The following is a 19,199-nucleotide window of genomic DNA, read 5'->3' as shown; positions in this document are numbered from 1 at the left end:
ATTTCTTAGCAGACGCCCTTATCCAGGGCGACTTACAATCGTAAGCAAATACATTTCAAGTGTTACAATACAAGTAATACAATAAGAGCAAGAAATACAATAACTTTTGTTCAAGTGTGACAAACCACAATTCAGTAATACAGCAGATAATAGTGATAGTTACATCAGGATATGATTAAATACAAAATACCACAGGTTAAACACTTGGCAGATTACAGTATTCTGAAGTACAGGATTAAATGCAGTAAAATAGGGGGCAGATAAGAGCAAAATAAAGCACATTTAAATGAAGGGTGATAGTGTCCCAGGATACAAACAGAGGAGTTCTACAGGTGCTGTTTGAAGAGGTGAGTCTTAAGGAGGCGCCGGAATGTGGTCAGGGACTGGGCAGTCCTGACATCTGTAGGAAGGTCATTCCACCACTGCGGAGCAAGGGTGGAGAAGGAGCGGGCTCTGGAGGCAGGGGAGCGTAGCAGAGGTAGAGCCAGTCTTCTAGTGCAGGCGGAGCGGAGAGGTCGAGTGGGGGTGTAGGGAGAGATGAGGGTCTGGAGGTAGCTGGGTGCAGTCTGGTCAAGGCATCTGTAGGCTAGTACAAGAGTCTTGAACTGGATGCGAGCGGTGATCGGGAGCCAGTGGAGCGAGCGGAGTAGTGGAGTAGTGTGGGCGAAGCGAGGCAGAGAGAACACCAGGCGGGCAGCAGAGTTCTGGATGAGCTGGAGCGGACGGGTGGCGGACGCAGGGAGGCCAGCCAGGAGGGAGTTGCAGTAGTCTAGGCGGGAGAGTACCAGGGCCTGGACCAGGAGCTGGGTAGCATAGTTGGTGAGGAAGGGTCGGATTCTTCGGATGTTGCTCAGGAAGAATCGGCAAGTGCGTGCCAGAGTGGAGATTCTTCCTACAGATGTCAGGACTGCCCAGTCCCTGACCACATTCCGGCGCCTCCTTAAGACTCACCTCTTCAAAGAGCACCTGTAGAACTCCTCTGTTTGTATCCTGGGACACTATCACCCTTCATGTAAATGTGCTTTATTTTGCTCTTATCTGCCCCCTATTTTACTGCATTTAATCCTGTACTTCAGAATACTGTAATCTGTCAAGTGTTTAACCTGTAGTACTTTGTATTTAATCACATCCTGATGTAACTATCACTATTTAATCATATCCTGATGTAACTATCACTATTATCTGCTGTATTATTGAATTGTAGTTTGTCACACTTGTACTTTGCTTGAACAAAAGTTATTGTATTTCTTGCTCTTATTGTATTACTTGTATTGTAACACTTGATATGTATTTGCTTACGATTGTAAGTCGCCCTGGATAAGGGCGTCTGCTAAGAAATAAATAATAATAATAATAATAATAATAATAATAAGTGAGTTGGTGACAGACAGGAGGGCGGTTTCAGTGGAGTGAGCAGAGCGGAAGCCAGATTGGAGAGGGTGAAGCAGAGAGTGGTTGGACAGGAACTGTGCACTGTGTCAAGTTTGGTTAATGTAAAGCCATGGCTTCAGGGGAAATGTAATTCATACACACACACACACACACACACACACACACACCCTTTCTCACCCCCCAACTCTTTCTTCTAGTTCAGCCCAGATCGATTTAGAATTGGAGAGACCTGGTATAGAAGCAAGACAAAGCGTGCTCAGCCAAGGGTGGAAAATTAAAATGCTAATGTTTTCACTCAACTTTAAAAGTGAAGTGCTGCTGCAGATCCACCGTTCCTATGACCTTTGTTATCTTAATTTAAACTGCTTTCCTGTAAAATCCTGTGGAAAATAGAATATGAAAACCAACATGCTTCAAATGCACTGAAAGTGTGCAAAAGGAACTGTCCGGAGTGGAGGGGGGGGGATGGATTTAAAAAAAACAAACAGTTAAAATGCATTGAAAAATGTTTTATTTTCTGCATCCAACAGTAAATACAAACTTAAACTAGGATTTATTTATTTTAATTTTGGTTTGTATAATATTATCATTAGTTCACTTAACAATTCCCCTAAACCAATTAGAATGCTTTACAGGCGAATATTTCTTCTGAAAGATACAGTGAGAATCTGGCACTAGAGCACCTGTGACCCAGCATAGGGCCACAAGTTTAGGGTTTAATTGTACTCTTTGGTGTTGAACCTTCAGAGTACATGTGTAAGACCACGGCACAGTTGGTAAAGATAAGGGTACGTACTGAAGCTATAAAAGTTAGGCAAGGGATTTTAAACCTGTACTTCCTTTAACTCTCTCAGGATGTGTGTGGAGCAGCTTGGGGATGATGTGTTCCAGCAGGTCTACTCATATTTAAACAGCACCCCCCAGCAGCAAGGAGACCCCTCAGACTGCAAAAACGACCAGATCCCTGAGCAGCTGCAGACCTGGGTTCAAGACCCCCAGCACTGCCTCATGGTCCAGCAGCTTCTGTTTCTGAAAGAGCAACTGAGAGAACCCTCTGTGCTCAAACAAGCTGGGATAGGAACCCTTGGCACAGACTGGTAAAGTGCTTACAGTACAACTCACCAATATTAATATTGTATCGGTTTCTCTGAATATCAGTTCAATTGTTAATGCATACAGTACATGGTTCAATTACTAAGAAAAGGTGGAATTTTAAATGAATATCTGTGCAATTATAAATGTTTTAAGTGGGATAACCAACATAGTGGCAAATCTGTGAAAATAATCCATTGTTTTCAAGTGTTGTCAGGCACAAGATAATGGATTATTTGAATTCCCCTCACATCCATTTTTCTCCTTAATTGTGGACATTAGCTGTTAGGATCAGTTGTTTGAAATTGTCTGTTCGTAAGATTTATTTTCTATGTAAATGTTTCGAATTGGCTTTACGGTTGCTTGGAGAATCATTTTTTTTTGTGTGTATTTGGCTTCCGTACAGAAATATAATGTGACTCCACTTGCTCTCTGGTTCAGTATCTCTGGTTCAACAGTGCAGAAAGATCCAATATACACATTTACACATTTATATATGCTTTTTTTCTGGAACAACAAAGGAGATACAATGGTCCAGCAAAAGGATTATATAGTCTGTGAGGTAGTGAGTTAAATGTGTAAATATTGTGATTAGTAAAATGGAACAAGGCCTTGGTGTCAACTGCTGTTCCAGATGTTTCTGGACTTATTGGGATTGTCAAGCGGTGGATTACTCCTATTGTTACTGGTTTATGATTCTGTGCTTTCTTAAAGAGGAAGTAACCTTTCTGAGTGGAAGTAACATCAACACTTTCCCAGGCCTTACAGAAAAAACAAAAAACAAGCAAAAAATAAACAAACCAACAACAAATACTCAGAACTACTAAGAATAAACTGTTAAAATGTCATTTGAAGCTCTTATACACTATTAAATGAATCCCTATGAAACCTATACTGTAGAGTAGCTAGTATGACTATTGTTTCTATATATGTACTGTTAAAATACATAAGAACCGTACTAATTTTAATCCATTTAATAAAGTTTACATAACTTGAACTAATTAAAAACATAATGATCAAACTGTTCTTTACTACCTTGGCCACCAAGCCACCATCACACACTTCACAAAAGGGATTTAGATATAAGCCCCATACAGTACAAATGGTCTTTTCTGTTCTAGTTGGCGCATACAATGACAGAATGTTGATGTCTTCTGTGCCATATACTATCCAATCAGCAGGTAATACTTTGAATGTGATGCTATAGCTGAAAGTTGTTTCCTAAAAACTTTTAAATATCTAATCACTGTCATGTTTTTCGCATACTGTTAGCCTCAGTGAATGTTTTTCTGGCAATGCCGTTCTTTCAGTGTAAATATGGTACACTGCATTTTATTTGCAATTATTTTTTTTCTCTGTGCAAAGAACATAATATTCATTGTCATTTGGAGGCACGACACTTGAAATCCAGTGACAGGCATGATTTAGTGTTGAAGCGCACTGCTTTAATTAGGCACTACTGTCCTTGAGACTATGAATGCGACTGGGTGAAATAACTTCACAACTTTTAGTGAATTTTTTTTTTTAAAAACACAGACATGAACGTCCAAAAACAAAAAAAAAATTTACCAGGCATGGCTCTGAATTTTTGCTAAGAATGTGCACTGAAATTGAAAATATTATTTTTTAAATGCAGAGAATTCATTTGCAATATGTTTGCATTGCTCTAGCCTGATCACCAGCAATGAGAACACTGGCAGCATTATATGTCACTATGTCGTTATGGACAAGACTCCAGATTTGATTGAAGGTAATTGGCACTTGGTTGGCAGGTGCTTCCTTATCCAAGACGACACAAATGACTGATATTTCACAAGGAGCAAGTCATAGCTCTACAGGACGTTGTTGTAGATTTCTACACCCAACTATCTGAAGGTGTTAGAGGTGATAATCATTAAAGAATGCTCACATGATCATTGTGGCTGTTGATGGCAGCCCTACAGCCATCACATCCCACTCACTACTGTACACTACCCAACACTGTGTGTGTGTGAAAGGGATGAATGGGGTATCAAGAGGTCCATCGTGGATACAACTTGAGAGAAACAAACAAAATGGCAATAAATACCAAATATTTAATGAGGTTTTGTTTTTAAAAACATAAAATTTACATTAGAATTTATATCCATACACAAATACAACACTGCCAACAGTTTTTTAAACATGGTTTACCAAAATGCCAAGTAGTTAACATGTTACAATAATAATAATAATAATAATAATAGAATTTGCATGCAAGGCTCATATCCTCAGCATATAATACTGAAAAGAATGGACAACACATATCAAATCACAGGTAACTTGGCATGCAATAAAGTAGTTTTATCTGTACCATACAGCAGTAAACTTTTTAAACCCCTTCACATACTTTAGCTGGCATACAGATGTATTTCTGAAATGTGTTTAAATTTAATTCTGGAGTTTTAGTCTGACAATACAGTGTATAAGAAGGATGTGCTGACATTTCATTCTTGGAGGCATTAAAGAAGTTTGGCTCCCAGTTCTTGGTGAACAGTGCCCCATATATCACAAAACCACTACACAGTTCAGTACCTTTTGGCAAAGTTGGATATCTTGTTTAGTGTATAACATTGTTTTGTTAAATAAAAAATGTAACCCAGAATAAAGATGAGTTGAACTGCATGTAACTTCGTTTAACTAAAGTCTAATTAAATGTGTTCATTGGAAATATAACCACCTCTATACAGCACAAAGGAGAGAGTGACCCCCTTAAAAACATAGATAAGGTTTACCAGAAGAATTGGAGGAATTAGGAAGAGGGGCAGTGATGGAAGAACGCTAATCAATCACAGTCTTTTTTACTCAGAACCAATGTATTTGTATTTACAGAGGTAACCTGGGGCAGGTGAAGAGTTTTAATGAGCAGCTGCTCTTCAGACGAGTGCCATGGTCCACGTGCTAGACAGGACCATGCTTTAAGATCTCAACCAAAAGATGCCCCCTTTCCTCTACTAAATACAAACACACTGGGGCACTGGTTGAGCTTTAGATTAGAGGAAAACTGCCTGTTAATGAGCCACCAAAACCACAATATTCACTGCAGGCTTGGTCTTCCTCCAGTGCCCATCCAAGTACAAACCATGCACTACCTTGAAGTGGTATAATGAATCACCTTTAGGCGAACACGTAACTGGAATTGCTGTGACTATTACATTTTGTTTAGAACAGAACCCGAACACCTACACAAAAACAAACACATGGAGGGACCATTTTTGTGTGTAGTGCCTCCAAAGCTGATTTCACATTTGTAAAGAATCACGCCTGAAGGGAACTGTAATTTCAACTGTACTCACCGCAGCGGTCAAGTGGTGGGTCTGCTCATGACTGGCTGGAGTGGGCACAGGGAATGTGAGGTGCTGCGTGATTCAGAGCCCACTGCTGCATTAGCACCTCGGAGAGTTCAGCTGGAAAGCCACACACAAGCACCCCACTTTAAAAGCATTGACGTCCGCAAGCAGGAACTTCTAAAGCAATTACTGCCACCTCCGCACTGCAGAGGTAAAAAAGCTGCACATAAGCACAGAAATTTAATTTTGCTTTTTACTAAAACCTGGTATTCAACAGCAAAGTGCTTATGTACCACACTGCTGAAGGGCTTCTTGTACGTTTTAAAAGAAAAAAATATGTGCAATGTCCTTGACATTCTAGCAAATTGCATTCTGTGCCAACATCACATTGAATTACTTTGCTGTTGAATCTGTTTACTCAACATGTTATTTGATGTGCTATAGAGCAAATATGTACAGAGACTTTAGCAGTGTAATTGCACATTAAAATCACCTGTTTGTACTCTATATCATATTAAACAATATGCAATACCAATACAGGCTCTGAATTATGTGCGCTAGGTGTTGTTCATTTGATTTTACTATTGTAGTTTATAAAATGGCTTGGATAAATTAAGTGCTGTGATTGGCTGAACAAGATCACAGACCGTGCAGTGATAATTGTCTTACATTTAATATACATTGAGCACTATAAATGTATGCGTGTGTGATTTTATTGTGTTTTTTTTAAACCCGACACCTCTTAATGTCGAACAAACATATCTGGTTTAGCAGGGGTCTACTGTATAGTTATAAAAAGATTTTTGATAGAAACACATTTTTTATTTGGGGGTGAAGGTGGGGTCCCCACTATAGATTCGGATGGGATTAAACTGCCTTTCATTTTTTTATTTTTAGTATTAAAATAGGTAAAATGAAGACGGAACAGAATGCATTGTTCGGATGACGTTTACATTTAACTAAAACAATGTTATTTTGATTCTAGCACCCTTGCATGTAGACGTTATCCGGCTTCAGGCACCCTCTCCTGCAGCAAACCACAACTCATCTCCCGCTATTTATTTGAACAATGTCGCACGACTCTCGCAATGTATAACACTAGAGATCTCGCAAAGAAGATGCAACAAATATTTAAATTAGTATATTGCGGCTGTCTTCATTAACATAGTTTCTCATAGTACGTATGAAAAAATGTTTCTTTTGAAACTAGCTTTCAGATACATTATGTAAATGGATGTAATGCTGATAATTAGATGTGCGCTGTCTTTGAGCTGCCTTTTTTTCTGAGTAGCTATAAATAAATAAATATATACTTAAAAAATAATAAATGATACAAACAATTTATTTGATATAGAGGACGGAAACCTACGGTAGAGGACTATTATATTCTCAAAATGTGTATTGTGTTGGATTGTTAATATTTACAAAGATGGGGTAAATATGGCATGTATACAGCATTAAATTATATAGAATTACATTTAAACATATCAGAATATACCACTGATACAGCCAGTAAGAGAACTCCAATAACCTCTAACCATTTTTTACCCAGATATTAATGAAATAACATCAGCCTACAGACTCATGCATGTACCTTCCACACAAAGTTTTGTAAAGGTTATTAGACAGCTGTCCTGTAGCTCAGTGCCTCCTGATGTAGGGAGGCTCACTGGATAAATCAGAAACAAACTCTTCAGGAGTTGAAGAGGTTAACAATCTCAAATGTTTCGGTCTGTGTATTCTTCTTCTGCCAGATCTTCAGAGTTGAATTCAGTACACACCGTGCCTCATTCCTTTGTAGGAGAAAATTGGTATCTGCTTTAAGAAAAGAGTCCACTTGCAAGGCAATGAGGTCTTTCAGGAACAGAGAAAACAGAACTTGCTTTTCCACATTCATTGCCAAGTGTGATTGCTTTTAAGACCAGTATTTTAGAAGTCTTCATGCTATGCAGGCACACCCAGTTAGGATAACCAATAAGACTGTGATATTACATTAACACACACACTAAAAGGTCATTTGTGCACCAGAATGTGGTGTCATGGAGAATGAATGTAGACAGTTGTTTCCTGTTTGTTAAGTTGTAAACAGTTTATGCAGTTCTGTCCATCTCTAATCCCCTCCATCCCCTTCCCAAGCTGTTTTCCAATAATCATGTAAGGTTTTTTAGTGTGTATTTCCCTCAATTATTCAGGGGTGTTGGCAGGCGAAATAGACGAATCCATCATTGGGCATTTAGGTGAGAAGGCCTTGTGGCTGTAATATTCCACTACCTGTTTGGGCACCTCTGCCAGCACACACTTTGCCAGGGCTGCTGGAGAGGCCTGCAAGACACAATAGAGGACAATAGAGGTTTACTCTGGAGAACCACTGGCAGCATTCTCATTAATCACAAAACCGTGGATTTTGAGCAAAGAGTGTTGTGATACAATAACACAATGGAACTGCAATGTATTACCAGTGTGTATTAGTTGTGATACATTTGGTATGTCGAAATATAAAAAAGATCTCACAGTGTTACCATTCTGCCAATGCCTTGCAGTATATCCTTGTTTGCACTGCCCCTTCATCCATAACCACTGCATTGCCACTGCTTTTCCAATGATGTTCATTTGGTAAGGTCATGCATATTTAACATTTCCAAGGAATGTTTAACAATGTGCAAACAATTTTTTTCTATTTTAAAGTGTTGTATATAAACTAATGAATGTGATTATTATAATTGTGAAACAAAAATGCCTTTTGAACTCAGTCGCTTTGATATGTGAGATTGTAAATGATGTCTCGCACTACAACCAAGGATACACCAGCTTTTTAAATGTGTCTGTGCACTAGAGAACAGTGAATCAGGAGGCAATGATTATACCTTTTACTCTCTCATAGGCTAGCACAGACTGTAAAATAACATTAAAGTGTAGATTATAATCTGTATTTACATCTTTGTCGTCTTGAAAAGACTACTAGACCTGTTCTAAGAAGCACTGCATGCCAGTTAACCCTCAAAGAGGTGCACACATGTACATATATTTGTACGGTGGATTATTTTAGTTCAATTGAAAATGAAAATCTTCAGAATGGTATCAATTTTACTTTCACTTTTTAAAAATTCACCTGCCACTCTGTTGTGTAGTACAACAAACTTATACATATTTTAGTAACATCTTGCTTTGTACTCATCCCAGCCACAGCATGCTTATATCCACTTTGATGCACTTCTGCTCTGAAGTAGGTCAATTTATGAAACCACAGAAATCGATGTATATACAAGTATTTGCGCAATTACGCAAAAACAGCCAATTCAAATTGACCTTCATACTGTTCTGTTTAGATAAACCCACCGTCTTGAATTCTCTGAAGGGGACAAACTGGACAATGTCTCTGAGGACAGGCTCTCCCTTGGGGGCACGCAGGACCCCGTCATCGCCGTCCAGGATCTGCATGTCTGTGAAGTCTGCATTGCCCACGCCCACGATGATGATTGACATGGGCTGGTAGGAGGCCCGCACGATGGCTTCCCGTGTGTCCGCCATGTCAGTGACAACGCCGTCCGTCAGGATCAGCAGGATGTGGTATTGCTGGAAACACACCAGTTAAAAACACTCCAACACAAGTTGCTAACACTTCGATACTCGTCTCACTAAATGTGTAGGGGTCAATTTAATTGATCTCAATACCGCAGCTGTTTAGATTACTTCAGATAGAGACATCTGTATATCAACATCTCTAACAGTGCATGTAAGTTTCTGTTCTATTTACACACCGACAGTAACTAAAAAATACTGTATTAAAAAAATTATAATAACTGCACTGGATTTCTCTATAGAATATTCTATAGAATAATGGCAGAACATCACATTTAATAATGAAGACTTCCCATGGCGAATTGAAGGAGGCAGGTACTCACAGATGCATCCTTGCTCTTCTCTTCCTTGGCTGCCAGTTTTGCCACCTTGCTGATGATGGGGGCAACATTGGTTGGGCCGTACAGCTGGATTTTGGGCAGGCAGTTCTGGTAGGCCTCCACAACCCCCTGGATTTCTGTGGAAAAGGAAACAAAAACAGTGATGGAAAAACTACAGATAAAACTCAATCGCAACGTTTCTTCGGGGTCCGATGGTAACAGGACCCAAGCGTGTAAAACATTACAAACACAGTGGACTTTACAACATTCCCACTGCTTACTACTGTTGTTTACAAAGACTGTGGCAATGGAAACCACCATTCACTGTCACATCACCGTGGCAGTAAACTTGGTTATGAAGCATCAGTGCCGTTACTAATTGCAGCACAACCCCCTTAGAACTTATTCTGCTACCTTACCTTCACATTCATCATCGTCTGGGTTGAAATTAATTGCAAAGTCATGAGAAACCTAAACGAGAAGAAATAAAACACAATTACAAGGAGAGCTGAGCTCTGTGATGTATACCCATCCAGATGTAGTTAACCCAGCATTCAGTAGAACACCACAAGCCACTGGCTGTCTTTCTGCTCACACTCACACAGCGACTACATCGGAGACTTGAACCCATTAATCATTATCTAACTGGTAATGGACAGACTGCTGCACACTTAACTTCCCTGAAGGAATGAGAAACTAATCTCCAATTCAAATGGTTGTTCTTATTGTTGTCTTATTTTTGCTTACCTCATAATTTGGAGGGATTCTAGCGCCAAAGCCCAAAGCAGAAAACCTCTTGTCACTAGGATAATAAAATAAATTCAAATGAGTAAGGACAAGTATTTCACACTTTAAAATAGGTACCTGTTAACATGTGGTAACTGAAGTTTACAAAGTTTTTTTTCTGTCCTCAATTAACTTCAGCACCATTTCCACAGCCCACCTCCCTATAATTTGTTTATACTTTTAAAGTATAATACGTTTGGAAGGTACACTACACAATACATGCCCGTAGTCATCGCTTTTGAGAAAACATCTTGTGTAAGAAAAATGCATGGGCCAAGGAAACGCCAACCATCACTATCAAAGTCTCTCAGATCCTTGCCCATCGTGGCTTGCACTAGGGAGATAGAGCTTTTCCATACCACAATCACACTTAAACTAAAATTTGACACACAACTTATTGAAAGTACACATACATCAATACACTGGCAAAGGAGAGCTAAAAATGAAAGACCGTCTTTGCATTTATCGTCTGAGATAGTAATTCACTCTGCTGCGTTGTTTCTGAAGAGCTGAAGCTTCAATTAAACTGAGTGGATTATGTGCATAATTGGGCAATAGAGCTATTTAAATTTCTTTTGACTATGATGAATCTAATTAAGAGGTTCACTTTGTTTTCCCCCAGAGCACTTGAAATGTCGACCATAAAATGTCCATTTATTTCTCCCAACTGGGCAGAAATGTACATATGATCAGCCCTTTTTTTATTTTGTTTTTTAGAAAAGTATTTTTGTTTTGTTGGTTTTTAACAAGGCTCAGGGGCATCATTTAATAAAAAAGGTGTAGAGCTTGAATCAATTAAGTTTTTAGCTAAAGGGGAAACAGTTGCTGTCTGTGTCTGCTTCTACTTGGGATTCTTCAGATCAATACACTGACATTATAATGTTTTACAATGGTATTTTTGCTGTGAAGATTGTAAGAAGAGAGAGAGGACAGTAAGAGAGGAAAATAGACTGGGAAATACATGGATAGTGGAAATTATCAAAGTAAGGGCTCATGCTAGGCTCACTAAAGGCAGCAATACACAGGATTAAAAGAAACAAACAAGAGAAAAAAACAAAACAGATCCACTGGATAGTCAACACCAGAGGAAGATTCTGCAGTTCACATAGGAGTTAAATCAGCCTTAATAGCCTAGAGATGAGAGGATCAAAACAAGCAAGGTCATTCTTCGCTCCACAGGCATATTAACAGATACCAGCTGCTTTGTATTTCTGGCCTACACTGGGAAAGCAGAAAACCTACTCCACATGTGATGTGTGTTCTGTTATATTTCCAAGATGAACATTATTGAAAAAGTAAACTGAGGATATGTGGAGCACAGATGAAGCAAAAAATCATTACAGTTATTTCCTATTTGCTTGAAGCTAATAAGACATGAGCCTTTAACTGTAGATCCTTATTCGTGAACTGCTGATGAAGCAGGACGTGACATATTATTTATTGTCTTGCTTGCTCTCAGCCTTGGTCACCCTCAGGCAGTGTTAATGCAGCCGATTTGAAACCACGCCTTGTAGGTTTTTATGATGTTTCAATGAAGAGCCCGAGTTGCCTCAAAACAATTCTGTTCCTCTAAAAGTGATTTATTACGGTATTTTGGGCACTTGTTGCAGGTGACAAGTCTGGATCATTCCTCTCTGGCTGATGTTATTTATATGTGACATATGACTGAATGGAGTTCATTTCCATTAACCATGTGTTCCCAGCCCAGACCAGACCAAGAGGGTTGAGTCATGCAGTTCCTAAATGGTAGCTTTATGTCTACAGAAACATGACAGTGTTAGTAATGGGAATAGCCTGAAAAAGGTTATGATACCAAAATGTCATCTGTCTGGGTGGAAGTTATTTGTTAATAAAAAAGATAATTTATATTTGCTAAGCTACTTAAACTGTTTATGGATTAACATTTTTTTTTGTTTGTTTTAATTGCTGCAACAGGACTAAATCACTTTGCACATATTGTGGCAGTCTTATCTTCCAGATGTTCTGTATTAATTATGTTGCAGTTCCTCCATCAGTTTTTATTTTATTATATTTGCTTGAAGGTCCTTTTATTTAATTCACTGGACACCAAGACATCCAAAAATAATTTATCTGAAGTAATAATTTTCTAATGGCAGCTTTGAAATGTTATCGGGTCTAGTTAGCAGAATAATTCAATAACGACTGTAAAGTTGGCGAGATTGAACAGATACACCTTAAATATATCCTAGAGGCTGAGAAATATCCATCTGAAACAGACAGTTCATGCAGAGGTCATCAGCAGAGCTTGAACAGAAACGGATATGCATGCAATATTAAAAACACCACAAAATAATGTCAAATGATTTGAATATTACAGTGCACCTATAATCACAATGGTAATAATATGCTGAGTGCCTGTTAAATAATCACTGAGGATATCTATGTTAACCTGTTGTATTTTGTCATGACATACAATGGAGAAACAGCTTGTTTAACAAGTGTTCACATTTCAAACACCCTGTCACTTAATGCTGTTGTATCATACAGTGTGTTCTATGTATTTCTTATAACATTTCAATTATCTCTTTTAATTGGGGGGGGGTTCACTTCCCCAGCTTTTCAAAATAAATTCTCCACACAAGGTCACCATTGAAGACAGCAACTTAATAAACAACAGCAGCCTCTAGATTTCAAATTCTCTCTGTAGAATGTAAGAAAATTGCAGTGCAGAAAAAAAAGAAACGCATACAAAAACAAATGTAGAACATCTACCTGTTCTTTCAACTATCCCTGAAGAAACACAACAAACTGTGCAGCCCTGGAGTGTTACAGCATTCACTAAAGCTGGTCTCCCTGGACTGCAGCAATACAAACCTCCTGCCTTTAATGAATTCCCATAGGCCGCCATGGATTCAGAAAGGTTGGGAACAGCTACGGGCAAGTGGTAGGTGGGCTTTTGTGTTGTTGACCACGATGCAGTGCATTCGCAAGCACATTCCTGGCTATGCAGAGCCTCTGACTAATAAAATGTATAAATAAACGCCTCCATGGAAGGATCCAATAAATCATCTCACTGAGCTTTTCCTCAAAAGGAATTTATTTGGATCATTTCTGAAATGCAGATGAGTTAAGGCTCCTAAGGGTCGATGTGGTGGTGCTGGGTCAAGATTCTTCTGAACTTTTATTTTTCTTATCTAGACGGAACACATTACATCAGTGCTTTTAATTTTCTGTATGGATTTATACAGCTTGCTTTCTGCTGACAATCATTTGCACCATACATAAATTAGCACATACATTAAAAAGTATATATTAAAAGGTATATACTGTATTTTATACTTCAGAACCTTCAAATAACGGAACTGAAATTGTGCAGTAAAGTGTAGTTGCCTTGTGTTTCTTTGTAATTCAAGTTCCATTATCACAGACAGGCTCAATATTCTATCCCTTTAGAATCATCAGTAGAATGCCGCTTGGCTCCGATACCAAAAGCTAGACACATATCATTGAAATAAAGCCCTCTGTTAGTTTGCTGATGCTCCGTTCCATATTAACCTGCCTTCAGGTTAAATACCTCATGTTATAGCCTCTTTAAACAGTTCCATTCATAACTAAGGCTGTAAAAACTTGTCTTACCTCTCAGTATCATAACAACATTCTCACAAGCCCATTACGGGTTGGCTGTTGATTTTTTTGTTTTGTTTTTTGTTTCTCAGTCTTCATGACACTTTGACTGATTCATTTAGTTCTTTTGTTTTTGTTCTCTTGGGAAAAAGTCAACTCTGTAGACTGTCACCATTTATGCTCAGTCCCTTTTGAAGTATCAGTAATTATTTTACTAATGTTTGATCCATTATACAAAAAATCACTGTGATTATATACTTGTAAATGTTGTATTCAAGTGTGTTTTACATACTGTATCCTCCTGTTAAGGCCTTAACCCTATAAATAATCTCTTCAATAACTTGATGACTTTTATTTCTGTTAGTAAAGATCTGAACCATGTGTATGTACATATTTTGAAATATATACATCACTATGATTTGTACAAATACGTGGCTTCCTTTCTTCTGAGTTACCGGTACCAGGACCCTAGGAGGCTGAGATTTGAAAGCGGTAATTAGTGTTTTTCATGTGATTGGCAGCTGCCAAGCAATGATTGACATGGGGTACCTAAGGGTCTTAGTTTAATAAATAGTTGTGGAATTTAAAGAGAATCATACATCATCTATTGCGACATGGAATCAATTAATTATGACTTTACACAGTGTAATATTTCTTTGAACTTAGTAAAAATACTCTTATTTTTGTTCTTCTATCATTCTGTGAATTTGTGTGAATGCAGTTCTCTAGAAAGGGACAAGGCATTAGCTGCAGTCAAGTGTGGAGCTGTCAGGCACCTGTACATTCAGACCTGAACACCCCTGCCGTACGGCCCCAGCACTCCCCAGTGTTTGACCCAGATACTGGAGTATCCTGTGAGTTGTTACTGAACATGTCAATAAAAGCCCAGCTCAGCCAGAGAGGGAGACACTTGACAGCTTGTTTTCATTTCCTGTGACTATGTGAACAGATGTCGAGTTCTCTGTAAGCAGCACAGCATATCGCAACCCATCCTCCAGGTCATTTCCTCAGGTAGGAAAGGAGCTTGGTATTCCCCGATTGGTCCTGTTACAGCAGAGCTGCCTAACAGGCAGCAGTGGGACAGACCAGGATTTGCCAAACTATACTCCATTCCTCTTTAGTGAACAAAACTACCGCAAATCACAGATTATGAACAAGTCTAGTGTGTGTATGTGTGTGTGTGTGTGTGTGTGTGTGTGTTTGTGTATGTCTATATATATATATATATATATAATGGCTTGACGGCTTTTATTTTTTATCACAACGTCCTTTAAACTTATTTTGAACCGATTCTGTTTCCTAATTAAACTCAGAAAAAGCTTTTAATTACAAAATAATGTCACTTGTTTTTACCTTCATATCTTGACAGCCTGATTCTGTTTCACTTCATTATTATTTCAAACAGACTTATGTTAATTGCTCATTGCTGATTCTAATTGCATTTCATTCTTGCAGTCGCCTCGTTTATCATTGTGCTTTTGTTATTTTCACTCATTTAACAGAGTTGTCCTGACAGATTTCCTTTTCAGCATAAAATACCCAGTACGTGTACACGTGTTAAGTCTACAGAGTGTACACTGATAGCAAGTCCATCATTTAAAATCTCCTTGATTTCTAGCAAAGAAAAAAATAATCTTAAACCCAATCTTTAAGTTAATAGTTTTCTCTTTATTAGGATGCAGAGACAGCTTAACAACTGCTAATTAACATTTCAAAAGGGAGGTAGAGATCTGGAAAATAAAATCCGAAAAGTTAAAGCCATTATATATATATCCTCAAAACTTTCTAACCCCAATGCACATTGTTCCTGCAGACACAGCTTGCTCACTGCCTGTATTTAGTGCTTTGATTATAGAGTGTATTGATTAAAGTAATTGAGTAATTACAATGTACTAAAATCAATACTAAACAGCACTTTAAAAAGTTTTTAATTGGAGTAGCTCGTTGTAAGTACACTGATGGAATCACTTACTTTTTCTAATAGTTTAAATGTAATGTTTATGACTGCATGTTTGTTTGAACTATTGATAATTAAGACCCAAATAAAAAAATGATAAAAAGGAGTACAATGTACATTATAAAGGATACAGAGCTGCTTTTTCCTCTACCCTGCACTGGCACATGTTAGTGAACCCATGCTAATGACAAAGCAATCAGCTTGACAGCAGTGTGGTGTTTCCATGCCTGGAGCTGAGACAGGATCTCACGCAGCACTAACGAGGACAGCAAGAACCAGAGCCGATTATCTCTGGCTCTAAAGAGCCACCGCAACTGGGGCAGAAAGAAAACCAGCTACTGCTCTTCATCTAATCTGAGCAGAACAGGAAGAACTGAAAGAGTCCCTACTGTACTTAACACATGCAGTGCCATGCTTTACTGAAACTGAATGAAAATGGATATACTAGTAACATGGAGGACAAGGATGCTGCAACAGTGCTGTAACACTTGCTTGTAGATCAGCTACGATAAAAGGTGTCAATTATCGATAAGATAATAAAAGAGGTAAGAAATGGGAATGCCACACACTTGCACTTACATACACGACACAGATTAACAAGCCTATTTGATGAATAATGGATACCTGTCATAGTCCTGGCAGATCTCTCCCACTGCAACCAAGGCTTTCAGATACTCATTGGGCTGGTAGGGGTTGATGTAATGGAGTGAGCAGCTGTTACGAGGATCTCCATTGGAGGCAGTGAAATCAATAGCTACCTGAAACACACAAAAATATATTTATCGTACCATTCTTATGCTTCTATATGAAGTAACCTGGCATGCCCATGGTTCATAGACAAGTACAGGGCAAAGGTGTGAGCCTTAATTTTCCTATGACCAAATGATTTCACAAAGGAATGAACAAACACACTGGTAATCTTTTGCACTACCATACTGCCATATCGGGACCACTAAGCAATATGTATTCCAAATTGTTCTGCTGCCTTGTCTACATATGTTTTAAGCCTTCTAAAAAAGTTTACTGCATATCATTGTAACCAACCCCCCCCCCCCAAAAAAAACAGCAAAAGCACAGTAGAACATAGGCAAGCATGGTAAAGCAATACTCATCCACAGTATCAAGACAACAAATGTTGGAGGACAACGCTGCATCAGGCAGTTTACAGGCAAGCCTGCAGGCACCCAGCCAGACTACAGGGGTCGCAGGTGCGCAGTGAGCCGAGGACACCCTGGCCGACCTAAACCCTCCCCCCCCCGGGAGGTGCTTGGCCAATTGTGTGCTGCCCCCTGGAAACTCCCGTCCAAGGTCGGCAATGGAATAGCCTGGACTCGAACCGACGACGTCCAGGCTATAGAGCGCATCCTGCACTCCACGTGACGTGCCTTTACTGGATGCTCCACTCGGGAGCCCCAAAGACAACAAATGTTAACAGGTCAACATTACATTGAAGGCCTGTATGGTATACTTGACTTCTTATAGTTTACCTAAACACAGGTAAATGTACGTGCAAAACTGCGAAGTGGCAATGAAATATTACCATAGTGGATTTTTCAATAGCAAATGGCTTCTTTGAACGGAATTCACGAACACTACAGAGCCCTTATTGTAAATGACAAGTTAACTAGTTTTAATGTGTTATGTTAGTAACATTTATTATTGCACAAGTAATCATGCAGAGGGAGGAAGGAAAGCTTAGGGGCATGCACTGGAATCAAATTTGAATTAGTTTAAAACTGTTGCCTTCAGCAACCGAGGTCATTAACGGTCTACTATCTAATTTGTGCAACTGTGTCTGTACCTCAGATGCACACTGCAGTGTAGCTTGGTAGAACTCACAATATTTGACCATTCTAATCTACATGTGCTGCAAGTAGAACCATGAAGTGTAATAAAATCCACAGGGAAAAAGTAAAAATAATTCCATAGTATATCCTTCTCTGTACTGTACTCCCTCTATACTCATTGACATTCCAGTTTGTTTACATTACCAAAAAGTAATTTTATTCTAGGCAGTTATCTTCCCAGTTAAAGCCTGCTTATCTTGGCATTACTTTGCGACTAAAATAGACATGCTCATTTCATTACTTGCAGTAGAGGTAGGTTAGAAATGAACTACATCTCAGGAATCAGGCTCTTGGGTTTAGACATATTTAACTTACTGTGAAGTGTATTTGGCATCCCCCCATGATGAAATCCAAAAAAGAGTGCTCTCTGTGAAGCTGCAGGAAAAAAACAGTCAAGGAAGCATGGTTAAAAATACATTCATTTAAAAACAAATGCCAGCAATTGTTTTTCATCCTGAAAATGAGGATTGCAATAATAGTTTATTGATCTCACATTTTCTTTCACAATGCACATTTAATTGACACTAAAAGCGTCTGAAAAAAGCACTAAAGTGTGAACTCTCAGATAAAGAGCTGTATCTGTGTCTCCTGATGCAGTCTTGCCATGTATATTTAATACTGGTTTGTTAGCCTACTTTGTAATCACTTATTAATAATCACAAAAGCCATTAGAATTACATTTCCATATTGGTGCTAATTAAAACCCTTGTTAGTAGACACTGCTAGGATTTATTGGCATGACTCTCCCTCTTACTTTGAGTTCGCTCAGAATTACCACTCCAGAGTTCTTGTAATTCCTCTTCTTGATTTTGTACTTGGGGTTTACACAATCCCAGCTGACCTTTGTATATGAAAAGAAAGAAACGTGTATTTCAAATTTCCATCAAATCAGGAATTCTGTACAATTGGTAGGATCGGTTTGAGCAAGGCAGGCAGGAGGTGTTCAGGTTAGGACTGGACTGCACTAGCAGGGCTGTGGGGAGAAGTTCCCTACCCTTTCACTTTACCAGGATTGCCTTTTCACACCTCACAGAAACCCATATGAATGTGCATGCTTTAAACAATGCCACTAACACTCTCACTGACCGTGTCACCACCCACAATTTTCTGCATTTCTCCGAAAGTGGTGTAAAACTCTCCGATGAAGTCATGCTTTCCCCTGGAGTCGTAATCCCACACCAAACACTGTGGGAGAAGTGTGACAGAAACACACAGGCAGGTCAACTGAGCATCACAATACTCAATCATAATGACAATCACAATATCCATACGAAAAAGAATAATGTCTAGATTTGTCAGATATGGCCTTGTCAAAGCCCACATTCTAAATTGT

At 38.8% G+C, this 19,199-nt stretch overlaps 2 protein-coding genes across 2 annotated transcripts in view; one reads left to right on the top strand and one right to left on the bottom strand.

Moving 5' to 3' along the window:
• Positions 1–6,238, top strand: part of LOC117425856 (serine/threonine-protein kinase Nek11-like) — a 44,529-nt gene extending 38,291 nt beyond the window's left edge. The window contains exon 16 of the mRNA XM_034043143.3: positions 2,247–6,238. Coding sequence (XP_033899034.3) covers positions 2,247–2,493 — 247 coding nt within the window. The 3' untranslated portion in view covers positions 2,494–6,238. The remainder of the gene's footprint in view (positions 1–2,246) is intronic.
• The window catches only part of cpne7 (copine VII), a 32,269-nt gene continuing 17,609 nt past the window's right edge, over positions 4,540–19,199 (bottom strand). The window contains exons 8-16 of the mRNA XM_034041691.3: positions 18,953–19,051; positions 18,621–18,707; positions 18,182–18,241; positions 16,644–16,777; positions 10,439–10,493; positions 10,111–10,162; positions 9,695–9,828; positions 9,129–9,365; positions 4,540–8,114 (exon numbers count right to left, since the gene is read on the bottom strand). Of these exons, the coding sequence (XP_033897582.2) occupies positions 7,977–8,114; positions 9,129–9,365; positions 9,695–9,828; positions 10,111–10,162; positions 10,439–10,493; positions 16,644–16,777; positions 18,182–18,241; positions 18,621–18,707; positions 18,953–19,051 (996 nt within the window). The 3' untranslated portion in view covers positions 4,540–7,976. The remainder of the gene's footprint in view (positions 8,115–9,128; positions 9,366–9,694; positions 9,829–10,110; positions 10,163–10,438; positions 10,494–16,643; positions 16,778–18,181; positions 18,242–18,620; positions 18,708–18,952; positions 19,052–19,199) is intronic.

The sequence above is a fragment of the Acipenser ruthenus genome, chromosome 20, assembly GCF_902713425.1.
Source record: "Acipenser ruthenus chromosome 20, fAciRut3.2 maternal haplotype, whole genome shotgun sequence".
NCBI lineage: Eukaryota > Metazoa > Chordata > Actinopteri > Acipenseriformes > Acipenseridae > Acipenser > Acipenser ruthenus.
Note: the sequence above shows the minus strand (reverse complement) of the source record. Positions and strands in the feature narration are given on the sequence as shown.